The sequence below is a fragment of the Prosopis cineraria genome, unplaced genomic scaffold, assembly GCF_029017545.1.
Source record: "Prosopis cineraria cultivar Desert tree isolate PC_DT_omini unplaced genomic scaffold, ASM2901754v1 PC6, whole genome shotgun sequence".
NCBI classification, from domain to species: Eukaryota; Viridiplantae; Streptophyta; class Magnoliopsida; order Fabales; family Fabaceae; genus Prosopis; species Prosopis cineraria.
This window is the reverse complement of record NW_026555337.1, coordinates 3,995,880-4,009,622: the sequence shown is the minus strand read 5'-3', so window position 1 is coordinate 4,009,622 and position 13,743 is coordinate 3,995,880. Positions and strand designations below refer to the sequence as shown.

The 13,743-nt window shown below is 33.8% G+C and overlaps 1 protein-coding gene and 1 long non-coding RNA gene across 2 annotated transcripts; both read left to right on the top strand.

Annotated features, from left to right (window-relative positions):
• Nucleotides 1-4,346: 4,346 nt before the first annotated feature.
• LOC129312549 (uncharacterized) lies at nt 4,347-7,689 on the top strand. Its single transcript, XM_054955201.1, has 5 exons — nt 4,347-4,536; nt 4,858-4,909; nt 5,229-5,287; nt 6,372-6,417; nt 7,223-7,689. Exons 1-5 carry the CDS (start codon nt 4,441-4,443, stop codon nt 7,348-7,350), a joined length of 381 nt encoding a protein of 126 aa, XP_054811176.1. The 5' UTR covers nt 4,347-4,440; the 3' UTR covers nt 7,351-7,689.
• A 1,723-nt stretch (nt 7,690-9,412) lies between these two features.
• Nucleotides 9,413-10,866, top strand: LOC129313631 (uncharacterized). Its single transcript, XR_008594018.1, has 2 exons — nt 9,413-9,847; nt 9,958-10,866. It is a non-coding gene; the product is annotated as an uncharacterized LOC129313631 (long non-coding RNA).
• Nucleotides 10,867-13,743: the final 2,877 nt, after the last annotated feature.

The following is a 13,743-nucleotide window of genomic DNA, read 5'->3' as shown; positions in this document are numbered from 1 at the left end:
TTTTTCTCTTTCTTCTCGCTTTAGCTTCAGTTTATAGCTTTAGACAAAAACAAAATCCCAAAATCCATACTCCTTTTTCATCATCAACTCATGCTGGTGCTGTAGTCACCTTTGCTTATCGTCGTCCTTGCCTAAGCAAGTTTCCATGTGTGATTGACTGTAACTACCTCTTTGTTCCTATGTTCAGACCTTGGCGTTCTTAGTGCGTGCCTTTACTTCTGCAATCTTCAATTCTTCACTCATTCACTTAATCGCTTGATCTTGATGAATAAATAAGGCTAATATGGTTTTGGTGTAATGTCATCCCTAACATTACCAAACACATAGAACATTAAACACAGAACACTGTTTTGATAATCAAGATTAGTCTAATCCCAAGATAAATAGTCATTAATACACAAAGGTTAGAAAATGTTTGAGAAAATGAAACCCTGCGAAAAACCTTTTTAAAAGATCGTTTGAGCTTAAACTATAATTTAAAACCAATTAAATAAACTAACAAAAGCATAAGAAACTCATCAGGCTATAATATATAAATTAAAATAAAATATTTCTAGCCTTACAAGCACCGTGCATCGCAGCGCAGTGCATTATCTGTCATGGAGACTGCATAGAGGAGAACGCCCCCTCTTTGTGCCTTACACCACAGTGCGATGGATAGTGCATTGCAGCGCACGTGCCCTGTCATGATAGCAAACTATTATCATGACAACTCTCTGGACCAACTTTCAGAGTACGCCATTTTGCCATATGATGTTTGATTCGAGTGATTCAAGAGTTCATATGTAGCTCTTAAAGCCACCTAGTTATTGGCACCAGTCCCATACCTAAATATTGAGCCTAATGAGGTTTAGATACCTAAACCTAAAATAGCTCATTTTCTTTTAAAATTCACTGCCAAGATGCCCAAACTCTTAAACCAAATGCCAATACTGCGGAACCACTTGACCCAACCTAAATGGATTACAAATAACCTATTCAAGCATCTAAATCATAATCACAATAGTCTAGACAAGATTTGGCCACCAAAACCCCAAGTTTCAACATAATTTCACAAAGGGTAACAAGTTCTCATAAACAATTTAATGGCCAATCTAACATAAATCAATACAAAACTAATACTTGCACTAGTATCTCAATCTCTCTCAGCCTTTACAGCATAAATATAACCAATCTAAGTCAAGATACCTATAGTCACAATAGAAATCATGCAAGTACATTACAAAATTATATATATGTCATAAGTTGGCATGTGCATATAATATTCATTACAAACTAAAATAGATGTAAATATTATACAACTTAGAACTAGTCTCCTCGATGCTCGGTTGCACCTTTCTTTCCCTTATCCCTATTAGAGCCTTTACTTGTAAAATATAACTATAGGGTAAGTCAAGGACTCAATAACTAAATAGTCTAATTAACTACTCGTGTATGAGAACAGTTTGAGCGTATGTGAAGTGGCATAGCAAAACATATAACATATCTCATAAATTCACACATATGATCATAGAATGATATGCATGACTAACACACCACCTTATACCCTCCTTATATCTTCTAATTGAATATGTGGGTTAACAATTCGATAGGACCAAGTCTATGTGATTGGATTGGCCCAAGCTCACCATTAGTAGGAGGCAGCCTCGGCCAAGAGTTCCTTCGCCCACTATGGATAATAAATTTCCCCTGTCCACAATTGCTAAGGGTGTCGATGCCCAATCTACCACTTGTAGGACTGAAATTTTCAAACAATATAATACTGAGCACCGAGGCTTCTATGATGCCAATGTACTATATGGATTTTGAAATAATGTCCTGACAACACATTAAGGTGAACTCCCACCCTCTCATAATGATTATGCCAAATATGCTTAATACACTCAACACATATCCATAACATATTATTTATTATAATTTCTCATTTTCACTTAAACCATAAAATTTTGCAAGTAATTTCATATAAAAATAGCATTTAGCTTTCCAAATACAAAGCATTAGAACAAGTTTTCATTCCGCTTCATAACATTAAAATTATAATTTCATATTAATAATGGGCTAGTATTAAACCAAAACACAACTACTAAATCAAACACACTACCATCCATACACACAAAAAAGGAGATTAAACAATCTAGTTATTTCAACCTTTTTGTCACTAAAACAGTTACAGTGGTTAACCAATGACTTCACATGCGTCTACTATGCACCTCAATGCTCAATTAAGGTTAATCTACATAATTAAACCTTTAATTGTCAAATCTTCTTGCTAATGACCCCATTTATAATACAACTAGGGGTATCCACTATGCTCGAAACCTCAATTGTGCCCTAACAATCCTTCCAACATACTGTATTAACTCTATTTAACATCCCAACACATAAACAACACCATTACATTATTCACATTGCTCTTAATCATCTAATTTCTATATAGGATTCATCCAAACTCTAACCAACAACTCTAAATCTTTATGAAATCCATAAATATAGGTTTAGAGACTTGATTTAACTCTCTAAAACTTTAACTAAGGCAATGGGTTCAACCATTGCTCAACTACAACCGAAAACAAGCCCCTAAATGCTCTAAAGTCAGAATTTTCACATAAAATGGAGAGGGAGAAGAAAGAGAAGCTTACCCAAAGCTAAATCTTTCTCCAAATGCTTCCAATGTGGTCCAATGATTGTGCCCTAGCAGAGCATGAGCTCCCTCCAATGCCCTCTTGGTATCTCTCCCTCTTTCTTTGATTTTTTGTCTGATTTCACGATTTGATAAGTGCAGATTTTGCACCTACGACGCGGTGCATTAGCTCATCCGCCGCGGCATATGACACATAGAACTCCACACTCATTGTGAATCTCTTTTTGTGCCATGACCCGCTCGTACTTCGATCTAGCCCTCTTTTGAGACTGTCTAAGAATTTATTAGCTACATTAGTTCCTTAAAATATTATTAATTAAAAATTCATTTAATTTAACTAAAATATTCTTACAAATAATGAAAATTCTTAAAGTTAAAATCTAAAATGTTACATTGGCATTTTTGGTGAATAAAGAAATAGAAAATGGTCGAATGAGACATGGGAGTTGTGTCGTGGCTTTGTGCCTTTTGCGACTGTGAGTGAATCTATAAGAGAGTCTTCTTTTGGGGTTGGGACCATAACTTTTTTATTTTTTGTTTAATAATGCCATTATTCATTCGTTTGTTTATGGCTATGCTGATTGTTGAGCATTGATGACAACCACAAGCACTAGGACGTGTTTTTTTTTTTTTTTTACTTGATATCTGTTTGTTTATGTCGTATTATTATAATAATTTATTTATATTTTGAAATGAAAATTGGATTTTTAGGCATCTTACAATGGAAAATTTTTTTAAAAGAAAAGCAACATGATTAATCTAATCTTCTCAAGCTTAAGGTGAATATAGAGATAGAACATTAGATCTAAAATTTTTGAAATTTAATTTAGAAAAGTTTCATTGATGATCCTAATTTGAGAATTGAGACTAAAAATATCTTCTTGTTATCCAAATTGTAGAGATGAAATTAGAAAATATTATTTGCAAAAGGATCCTTGCCAACCAAATTACCAAAAGAGACTAATTTTTTACAAAGATAACTTGAAAATACCTTTCATAGATTTAATCCTGATTGGCATCCAAAATATGAAACCTTGTAGGCAAAGTTTATCAAAAAAAAAAAAAAAAGAACCTTGAAGAGAAAACTTATGATGTACATTCAATTTTTTTTGGTAATATTATGATGCATTTTTTGTATTATAAATGTGTTTTTATAAGTGTACATATATGATGCCATTACATATAAATTTTTTGGGTCCGTCGCTGTTTCCATTAGATCTTCTTCAGGTTCTTCGATTCTTCTTGTTCTTCAACTTCTCTACTGTAACTTGATTGATGGGTGAAGGTGAACTCGTGACTCTTTTCATTTGGGAATCTTTGGCTGTAGATTCTTTACGGGTCATTTGAGTTGCCGCGGGTTGCAGGATGAGGGGTTGGATTTTTTTTTTTTTTTGGGTGAGGAGGGCATTGCAGTCTCCCGATATTTTAAATATTAATATTAAATAAAAATAATCTATCAATTTTATGAACATATTAAACATATTTTTAAATTTTTAATTTTATATCTATCAAAATTTTTATATCAATTTGTTATCCATTTTCATTTTTATAAAAATTATTTTTATTTTTATTTTCGTAAAAATCATTTTCAGCGTACCGTTGCATAAATATTTCATCAAATCATTTTTCCGATAAAATATTTCCTGGTAGATAAAAAATGACGTGGCCATTTTTCACCCTTGATCTCAAGCAACAAAATCTGAGGGAGTCCACTAAATCCTACCCGAAACTAGTGTAACGAAAGGGAGACATTGAGTTTGAGGGTTCTGGTCTGCCTCTGATCTTCAGAGCGCACGGCCATGGCAGGCTCCGTTACGAATAGCAAGGGTTCCCCTTTTTCCAGTCATAAAAATATTCGATGCCATCACTGTGCAGGGCCTCTCTTGAAAGAGATGGTATTTCATAACTTATCCTACTTCCCTGAATTGTTTTCGGTTTCATACAAATGTTAAGCTCGTACTCTTTATCTGCAGGAAACGAGTGATTGGACCGTTTCACCCCTCATTAGGGATAGCTTTTCTATGCTGAATTCTTCTCTCTTGGTGGCTTGCTTAATTTTATTATCAAAGTCAGTTCGATTTGGATATCAGGGTGGAAAATAAAATAAAATGTTGACCATAAGATACTAACTGTCTAGGGATGAGCACTTAATTTGTCTGAGTTTTATGGCTACCTGAATTTTAAGCCATCATTTTTTGGATTCAAATTTTGTGCAGATTGGCTCAGCGGTTGGCGGCACAGCAAGTGCATTTTATGGATTTAACCACGGTATGTTAGCCATTTTTTATTTGTAGTTTGGATTGAATAGCACGATGAATGAGATCATTTCTGTTGTACTACTTTGTTCATGGTATTTATATAAAGACAGTTGATGTTTCAAAGTGAAAGAATGAGAATTTAAGTTTCATATTAATGACCAACACAATTACTTTCAAACAAGAAACCCATAAACATAATGTTTTGCTCCCTTTCATAGATCATTGCACTTCTGCCACAGACTTCCTGAAGTTCGTTGAGCTCACACATTATTTACATGTGTAGAGTATGAATTATTTATTTGAAGAGGTTTTCTTCTTGTCTAATGCAGTTGTACCTGTTGTTCGAACATGGGTAAAAGGACTCATGTGGTTGCATTTTCTCATTGGTGTAAGTTTCTTACTACTCAATTCTCCTTTTTGTAAATTTTTTATTCATGCTGTAGCATGCAATGAAAGCATTATGATAGAAGTTTTGAAATCTTTACCAAATATATGGCCACATTTATACTCTTGACCATGAATTTGGACCTCTTTCTTCTTTCCTTCCCAATAAATGACGCAATAATAAATCTTTGGTGGCAACTTAACATGAACTGTTTAGTGCACAGAATAGCCACAATTCCACAAATCCCCTATAGTAATTCTTGTTGGGGGTGAAACAATTAGACCATCATTGCATTTCTTCTACATGTGAGCGTTGCGACTTTTAACACAGCTATTTTTATTGGATTGCCTGACTATCTTTATGGACCATTGCATTTATCCATTCATATGGTGTCAACAGAAGAGCCCTTACGCCCTAGACATCCTTTATTTCTTCACTGTTCTATAAATTATTTTCCTCTTCAAACCTGTTATAGAAAGCAAGAAACGGATATCTCATTCTGCAGTTGTTAATTATTTCTGCTGTTAAATTTTAAAACCGAAGAGCTTTTTCTTGAGAGTATCAATTTGTGCTGACCACGATTGCTACATACAAACTTGAAGGGATTATTATCATTTGAATATTTTCGTTACTTTATTAGGGGTGGGATGGCATCTTTTTTATTTTAAATATATTCTTGTACCAGTCATTTTGATCGGTGATTTAGCACTAAATCTGACCGTGGTTTCAATGACCAGAATCACATTCCAAGAACACCAAGTTCCTGTGGAGTCATTTCTTCTTGATTTAATAGCTTAGTTTTTATGGTAGGCTGAGGTTCCTATGGCTATTATATGATATTCAGTGGCCCAGTTTGGAATGCAGTTTCTTGCGCACTGATTTATGTGATGATTGGCCTTGTTCATAGTGATGTATTTGGGGCATATTTTGTATATTGGTGTATTTGAAGCTGAGAACATATGTGGAACTTGTACGCATATATTATGTGGCGGCAGTACTTTTAGGAGCATACTTTCTGCCTATTTAATGTGTTGAATGCTACTATTTTAGTCATCAACTTACTGACATGGACCTCTGTGCAATTCAGACACCACCTGTGATTGTATTCTCTTCAGCCTGTGCAGGTCTGACAGGTAAATCCCTAAATGAGTTGTTTTGCTCAATTTACATGCTCTAAATGATCTTTAATTTTGAAGTCTTGTACTATTTTTTGTTTGGTTAAATTTAATGCCGAAATGGTCCCTTGTTTATTTCGTTTCACAAGTGCCATAAATTGTCATATTGATGAACTTAGTTGATCGGTTGATGTTGAGATGACTGTAAATATGCCTGAAGGTAGTTGGCTTTCTAACTGTCCAATTTCTGAAAATCCTAGATGAAGATTAAAACTAATTTTGGGGAAAAAGAAGTGAATAACTTGCAAAATTAACAACTATCCGGGTTCATCTTAACAGCGACTTGTTTGGTAGACGTCACTTTATGGTTACTTGTGGGAAAACATAAGGAAACAGGAACCACTTTAACACATTTTAAATTTAAGGGACTAATATAAAACTTTAGATTTAAGGGACTAATTTAAAACTTTAGATTTAAGGGACTAGAAGATTAATTTTACCAATTTTTTTCACATTTAACAATTTGATGTGTTCAAACGCTAAATTGTGTCTGAGGATGTACTTGCCCTCATGATGATTTGTGTTTGTGATGCGATGGCCTTTCAGTTGACACTAATTTTAAGTGGTCTCCATCAGCCGGAGCGCAGTAAATAAAGGAGATTCAAAAATCATTTTCATGTTCATCATGCAATCATTTAGCATTTAGGCCACCCAAGAGTGCATGTGCATGGAAAGATTTGGCATACCCTTGAAAAATCATTTTGATGTGGATTTACCAATTAATGTGCTCTGTTAATGATATCATGGCTAAAAAAATCCGCAGGTGGGGCTGTTCCTGCTGTAGCACAGCTCATTTCATCGTCTTATCATGCAGCATGGTCATCCCGTACTCTACCTCCGCCTGCAAACGATGAGAAGATCCACAAGTCTAGAACTTCCGCCACTCTTTAATTTAGCATATACAACGGTTTTCTTCCCCCAGGCAGGCATACACACTGGTTGAACAGAGAAACTTTGTTTTCCTCTTATAAATGACGCCCTTCAGTTTTGTCCAGTTCTCCACGATGCAACACTCATGTGAGGTGTGAACCTTGTATTGAGATCACAGCGGCATATCTTCTGTGATTCATAAGTTTTGTTTAATTTTTTTGGGTTAAAATTCTTTCTAACAGCTTTATGTGAAATTCGGCCTATTATTTATACCTTTTTAACAGCTAACTAGACTGTACTGGTGTATTGTCGAGAACAGTGCTTCCACTCGAAAATGATTATGATATTTCAATTTCAATATTGATATGTTGGGGGACAAGGTTGAGAATTTGAGGATACTCCAATAAATATATCAATATATATTATAAGATTTATGCAAAGATTCACATTGTTTATAAGTATGAGATCTATGGTTTAGTTCTTATAAAATTTTGAAAGCATAGCCCCTTGGTCTCCTTATTTCTCCGCGTCCTTATTGGACAACTTCTTTTTTAGGCCTTAAGGAAAAAGGTTGCACGCACTTTTCTGTTTCAGATATTTTTGGATACATTGTGTGGATAAGGCTGAAAGGCCCAACTCTGTTTTATGCTCAGGGTTGAAGTTGATCTTGAGTTTTGTACAGAATAATTATTTATTGTTTAGAAACTAGACGATCCAAGGAGGAAGTAATACTAATTTATCGTATTCCAAAGGCTTGAAAGAACTTTTTATTTGTTTTTACCAAAATGAAGATGGAAAAAAAGAAGGAAATTGACATTGGCAGTTCAGTAAGTTGTAACAGGGCAGCAGCTTGTGGTAGCATTATTTGTAATGAGAAAGGAAATTAGATCACAAGATTCTCAAAATAAGTTGTTTGATCACAAGTGATAATATCAATTATTAAATTGTTAATTTTACTTATTAATATACTAATATCAACTGTAAGTTATTGATAGGTCTGTAATTTATAATTAATGTTAGTAAATTAATAAGTAAAATTGGCAAAAAAAAAATTGATGTTGCTGCTTGTCTAATAAATTAATATAATTTATAACTCATATTGATAAATTAACATGTAAAGTAAGAAAATTAACAACTGATAATTATACGTCTCGAACAATATTAACAAGTGAATGATACTTTGATCCTTTTCATTATTAAAATTATTTTCACTTCAATCCTTTTGAATTGAATTGAAATTTTAAATTTTTTTAAAACTCATTAATAATTAAGGATTTGTTTGGTTTTCAATTAGGATCTCCAAAGGGACTTTTTGAATGAATTTTGAATTCAAATATTGTTTGGTTTTCAATTTTTTTCAAGAAGCCAATTTAAGAAGTTCTTTTAAGATGTTGTTAAATGTACTTTTGGCTAACTTAAAATAATAAAATTTTTAAAAAGTGAAATATTATTTGATCATACTACCTTAAGTTTAATTTTTTATTCTTTAATTTAAAAGATAATTAATTCATTAAAAATATAATTATCATTTAAATAATAATAATTAGATATCAAGTTTTTAGCATTATAGATCAAATTTTATATTATTTAAAATTTTTATCACTTTTTAAATATTTTAAATTTTAAATATGTTACATCTGTATAATAAGAATCATAAATTATCATAAATTAATATCTTTTTTAGTAATTGTACTTTCAATAGCATATTTTACTATCATAATTTAAATAACTTTTAATTTATCAAATTGACTTTTAAAAAAATATATCCAAACATAAATTTTATAACAATAATTAATTTTTACTAAATTAACTTTTGTTAAATAAATTTTTAACATATGAACTTTTAACAAACTGAAAACTAAATACGTATTAAGTCATATTTTTTATTTTTAGTTAAAATTCTTACATTTTTCAGACCAAATGATTTGACACTCCATTCACATTGGCCAAAGAAGAATATGAATGCAGTTACCTCTATCTTTTCTATCAATTTGGATTTGCCAAAATCCAAACTTCATAGTTCACATCAAATGTGGACAATATTTTTGAGGAAGGCGGTTAAAAAAAAGAAACAGAGAGAGAGAGAGAGATGTTTAAAGTTTAAACACCCCCCTGTGAAAACCCGCCGCCTGGGGGTAAATAGGGAATTTAGCAAAAGAGCGTACTTAAGTAAGTGCCAACCCTAATTGGAAACTCAACGTTACTTGATCTTATCTGAGCAGGGAAGGCTGGCTTGGTCGATGCCTTCTCAAGGCTCTCTCAGCTGCCCGCGTTGGTGACGGCGGAGCCAACCTTCGTCCTCCACTTGGACGCTGCCGGAGGCTCTGCCCCCAGTGGCAGGGACGCTGATGCTTTGGGGCATAAAGGCAAGGCCTTTTGTCGTCGGACCCTGCGGTGAAGACTGCCCGCGGTCAGAGCCCTTCGCTGTACTTTGTATCGCTTGGGCGGTGATGGCCTCGCGGGCTTGCCTATACACATAAATCTTTAATTCCTGGTTGCTTTATTTCTTTTTCCCCCGGTCAGTTGATTTTTTCTTTCGATTTCATTCCGACTCATTTTTATGCTATTATGTTGTGTTCAATTGATCATAGGTATTTTACTACTACTTGTTCAATTGGCTTTTTGTAGAGATAATAATGTGGTATGAGTTCTCAAACTATGGGACTCTGCAAAAGTAAGTTTGGACTCTGGTTTTGGTATGCTCCATGAACCTTGATTCATGGTAGGGATGTGCTATGCGTTTTAATCAACTTATTTGACGACGTTGTCCTTATATGCAATAACGTCTCCACTGACCAGGACATTGACGTAAATTAGAATTGTTGGCTCAAGGCTCATTTGCTAACATGGAGTTGTGGGGTCAGTCGTTTTTTGCTAATACGAATGATCAATGGGAATGATTGGTGTCAGTACCAGTTCGATTCACCTATGAAGGACGAACTGGAAATATTTACGTTTATGGACAGTTCTGTGTCAACTCGTGCTCTATATTCTATAACATTTTTGTGGCAGTTTCCGTGCTGATTCGCTAGGGTCTGTGTCTCTGGAAGGGTGTATTTGAGTCAGAATAGTTGCAGCTTCAACTCACAGTGGTTGAGGTAAAATTCAACAAGAGGTCTTTCCCAGGATGAATAAAAAATGGTGATTATCCGAAGTAGAGCACTTGGTAGTGAAGTTGGAAGTCCTTGTCCGTAAGGAGGTTATGCATGGTCTCACGCTCAAGAAGTTAACTTTATCTCTTTTATAACCCTATCTCTCCTTGAAGTGTTCGACAAATTATGCTGTCGAATCTCCAGCTGTTCGTGTTCTAATAGACAGGGGGTCATTTTTGCGTTGAATTCCCATTTCAAGCTTTTAGGTTACTGCTGCCTCTGCCTTTTCACTGTTATAACAGCATTATTGATCTGTACTCGCATATTGTTTCTTCAACATGAAAAGGTAGAACAAGTTGTTTCCTCACTGATTTTGTTAATGGTTATTTCCTTTACATAATTACATATTCATATGAATGTGCCATTGTTGGCTTTTTGCTCACCACACGACTCTGGCCTCTCTGAATATGTCATGTTCGCTCACTAACCAGTTTCTGTAAAATAAAGATATTGCCATGAAATTGTACGATGTAGTCTAGACTTTTGTTTTATCCTTGCATGAACTTCAATGAGAATTAACTAGGAAGTTCAAACGAGTGAGGTCTGCCATTGCGGCATCAACTATCTAAACCATCCATGATAATTGTTAACTAATCTCTTCATCTTGCTATATTTTTCAGGGTACCCAATTTGTAGATGAAAGTTTTTAGTATTATGCTCCTAGATTTATGACTAGATAATCGATTTGTTTTGTCGAAACATTCTTCAGATGCAGCGTATGAAGCAGGATGATTGCATTTAGAATAAAATTGTGACAATTGAGTTGGTGAATGTAAACCAACTGAATTAGGATAGATTGAAGTTTGAGATCAGTGATTAAAAAACCAAATTAGATCAGATGATTAAACCGATGCATCCATCAACTAGTTTGGATTTTGACTCTATTAGCATGTAAAAATTGTTTTGGAGGTTTGAACTTGATTTAGTCGTTTTGGATTGGAAACAGGACTCAATTTTCAAAAATCAATTTGTTAATTTTTTAAAAAAAAATCAATTTTTTTAATCATTTGATGTTATATTGTATTATATGATTTGTTAAATCATAATAAATTTAAAATGTTTAGTTTTGTTTTTAAATTAAAAGGTAATTTCATATTTATTTTTTAGATTTAGATTATTATCTATATATATAATTTTTTTAATTAAATAATTACAATTGAATCATGCAAAATTGCAAATGGTGAATTGCTACCCTTCCCGATTCGATTTTAAAAATATTGCTCATGACTATATATTTTCAGAAGTAGCTTTCCAGATAGAAAATGAAGGGAAATTTTTATAGGTAATGGCATTTCGCATGATTTAGATAACCAAGTACATTTTGTTTTGGTTTCCATTTCAAAGGGCATGTAATTCAGAATACATGATAATCACATTTAAACCATGCATCTCAAAGCAGAAGGTCATCCACTTAAGCCTGCTTCTACCCTTGTACCCACCAAATTCAACCACCGCAAGACTCTCGTTTCGCCATAGACCAAATCACACTGCATCTGTCAAAAGCGACTAATCCCGGCAGGCCCTGTTTGGTTCACATGAAATGAGGTTCAAGAAATGGAAAAGGAAAATACAATTCCTATTGTTGAAATATTGGTACAAGGATTAAGGAGGGCGTGAAATGTGGAAAAAAGTTGGGCTTGTCAGGACGCTTGCAGCAGTCGTAAGAGGCTTTTTTTTTTTGGGTTAAAAAATTGTTGTCAATCAAAAAAATAAATAAATAAATAAGATACTTTTGTACGTAGACAAGTTGGGTGGGACAACATTGATTGTACTGTTAGCAACGAGGGGAAAAACACCGTAGAAATATTATTCGTAAAGAAAGGCCAGTCTTCAATTTTTAATTTTTATATCAAATTTTCCCATAAAAAAATCTCGCTTGCCTGCTTGGATGCGCCCCCCCCCCGCGCGCGCTCGTGTTTTATTTTTAAAATAATATTTGAAATATTGCTTTCATCTTTATATATAAATAACTTTATGTGAGAAATTGATGGTATTTTTACAAGTTAACAATATATTATTAATTACTTTATTTTAATTTTATCCTTTCACAAATTTCTATAAATGTAATAAAAGTGGATAAATTAGCCTATTAACTGAAAAAATATTGTATCCAAAAAATATGTAGGGGTGCACATGGTAGGGCTGGGCTGGGCAAGAACCTGCCGATGCCCAGCCCGAAGAATGAATGGGCTGCAAAATGCAGCCCGAAGCCCAACCCTGCCTACAAAATGCCCTATTAGTTTGGGCTGGGCTGGGCTGACTGGGCAGCTTTGCCTGGCCCATCAAATAATCGCCCTGCCCATTAAATTCACAAATCTTTTTATCATTTTGAAATAAAACTTTCACAAATCAACAATAGTCTTATGCATTAACTCAAAATAGCATCCATAAATCCACAATAATAATGACAATCACAATATCTAATTATCCATAATTCAACACCCTACTTGAAAACAAGTCTTGGCACAATATCAAATTATCCATAATTGAATCCAAAATAACAGTTATGATCATTGAAAACAACAAATTTCACAAAAGCTTGGAGCATCATATGAGAAACAGTAATTTGAAAGAGTAGACTCCAATTAACAAAAGACTTCTTCCTAACTCCCAACCTGTATGAATGGAAGAGGAAAAATATGTCATAACTAAACAGATTAAAATCCTTATTCAAGAAAAATGCATAGTAAATCTTGAATGGAGTAAAAGGAAACTCACATGCAAGCCAACATTTGCTTTGGAATGCATCAGATCTGCCCTCCTCTAGATAAAAGGGGTCAAAAGAAATGGAATCTGCAGTAGCCGAAGCATAACTTTGGTAAATAGCAAAGCAGAATAAAGGGGCCAGCAGGGGGCATGCATGCATAAGGGACCTATCACTAGTGTCCACTTCATCCAATTTAACCAAATTTACACACTTGCTATTTAATTTTTCAAAGAGTTAATAAAGGGTCAAGATATACTTGTGAAGAAACACTTCAATCAACACTAGCAGTCGCATTCTCCCCTCCAAGTGTTGCATCTAAAGACAAAAAAAAATTACATTAATATAAAAACTAAAATAAAGGGTGTATGTGTGCATGTGTAAACTTTAGAAAAAAAAATTGTTACTTGTAAGCTGAATAATATTTTCTGTCTCATTAAAGTTATCAAACTCATGGAGCTTATCAACCAACTCAGATAGAGATTGCCCACTTTGCAGCCAATTTTCCCACAAATCAATGCTTCTGTCATTTTAGGAGATAAAGAACTTCTATATTGA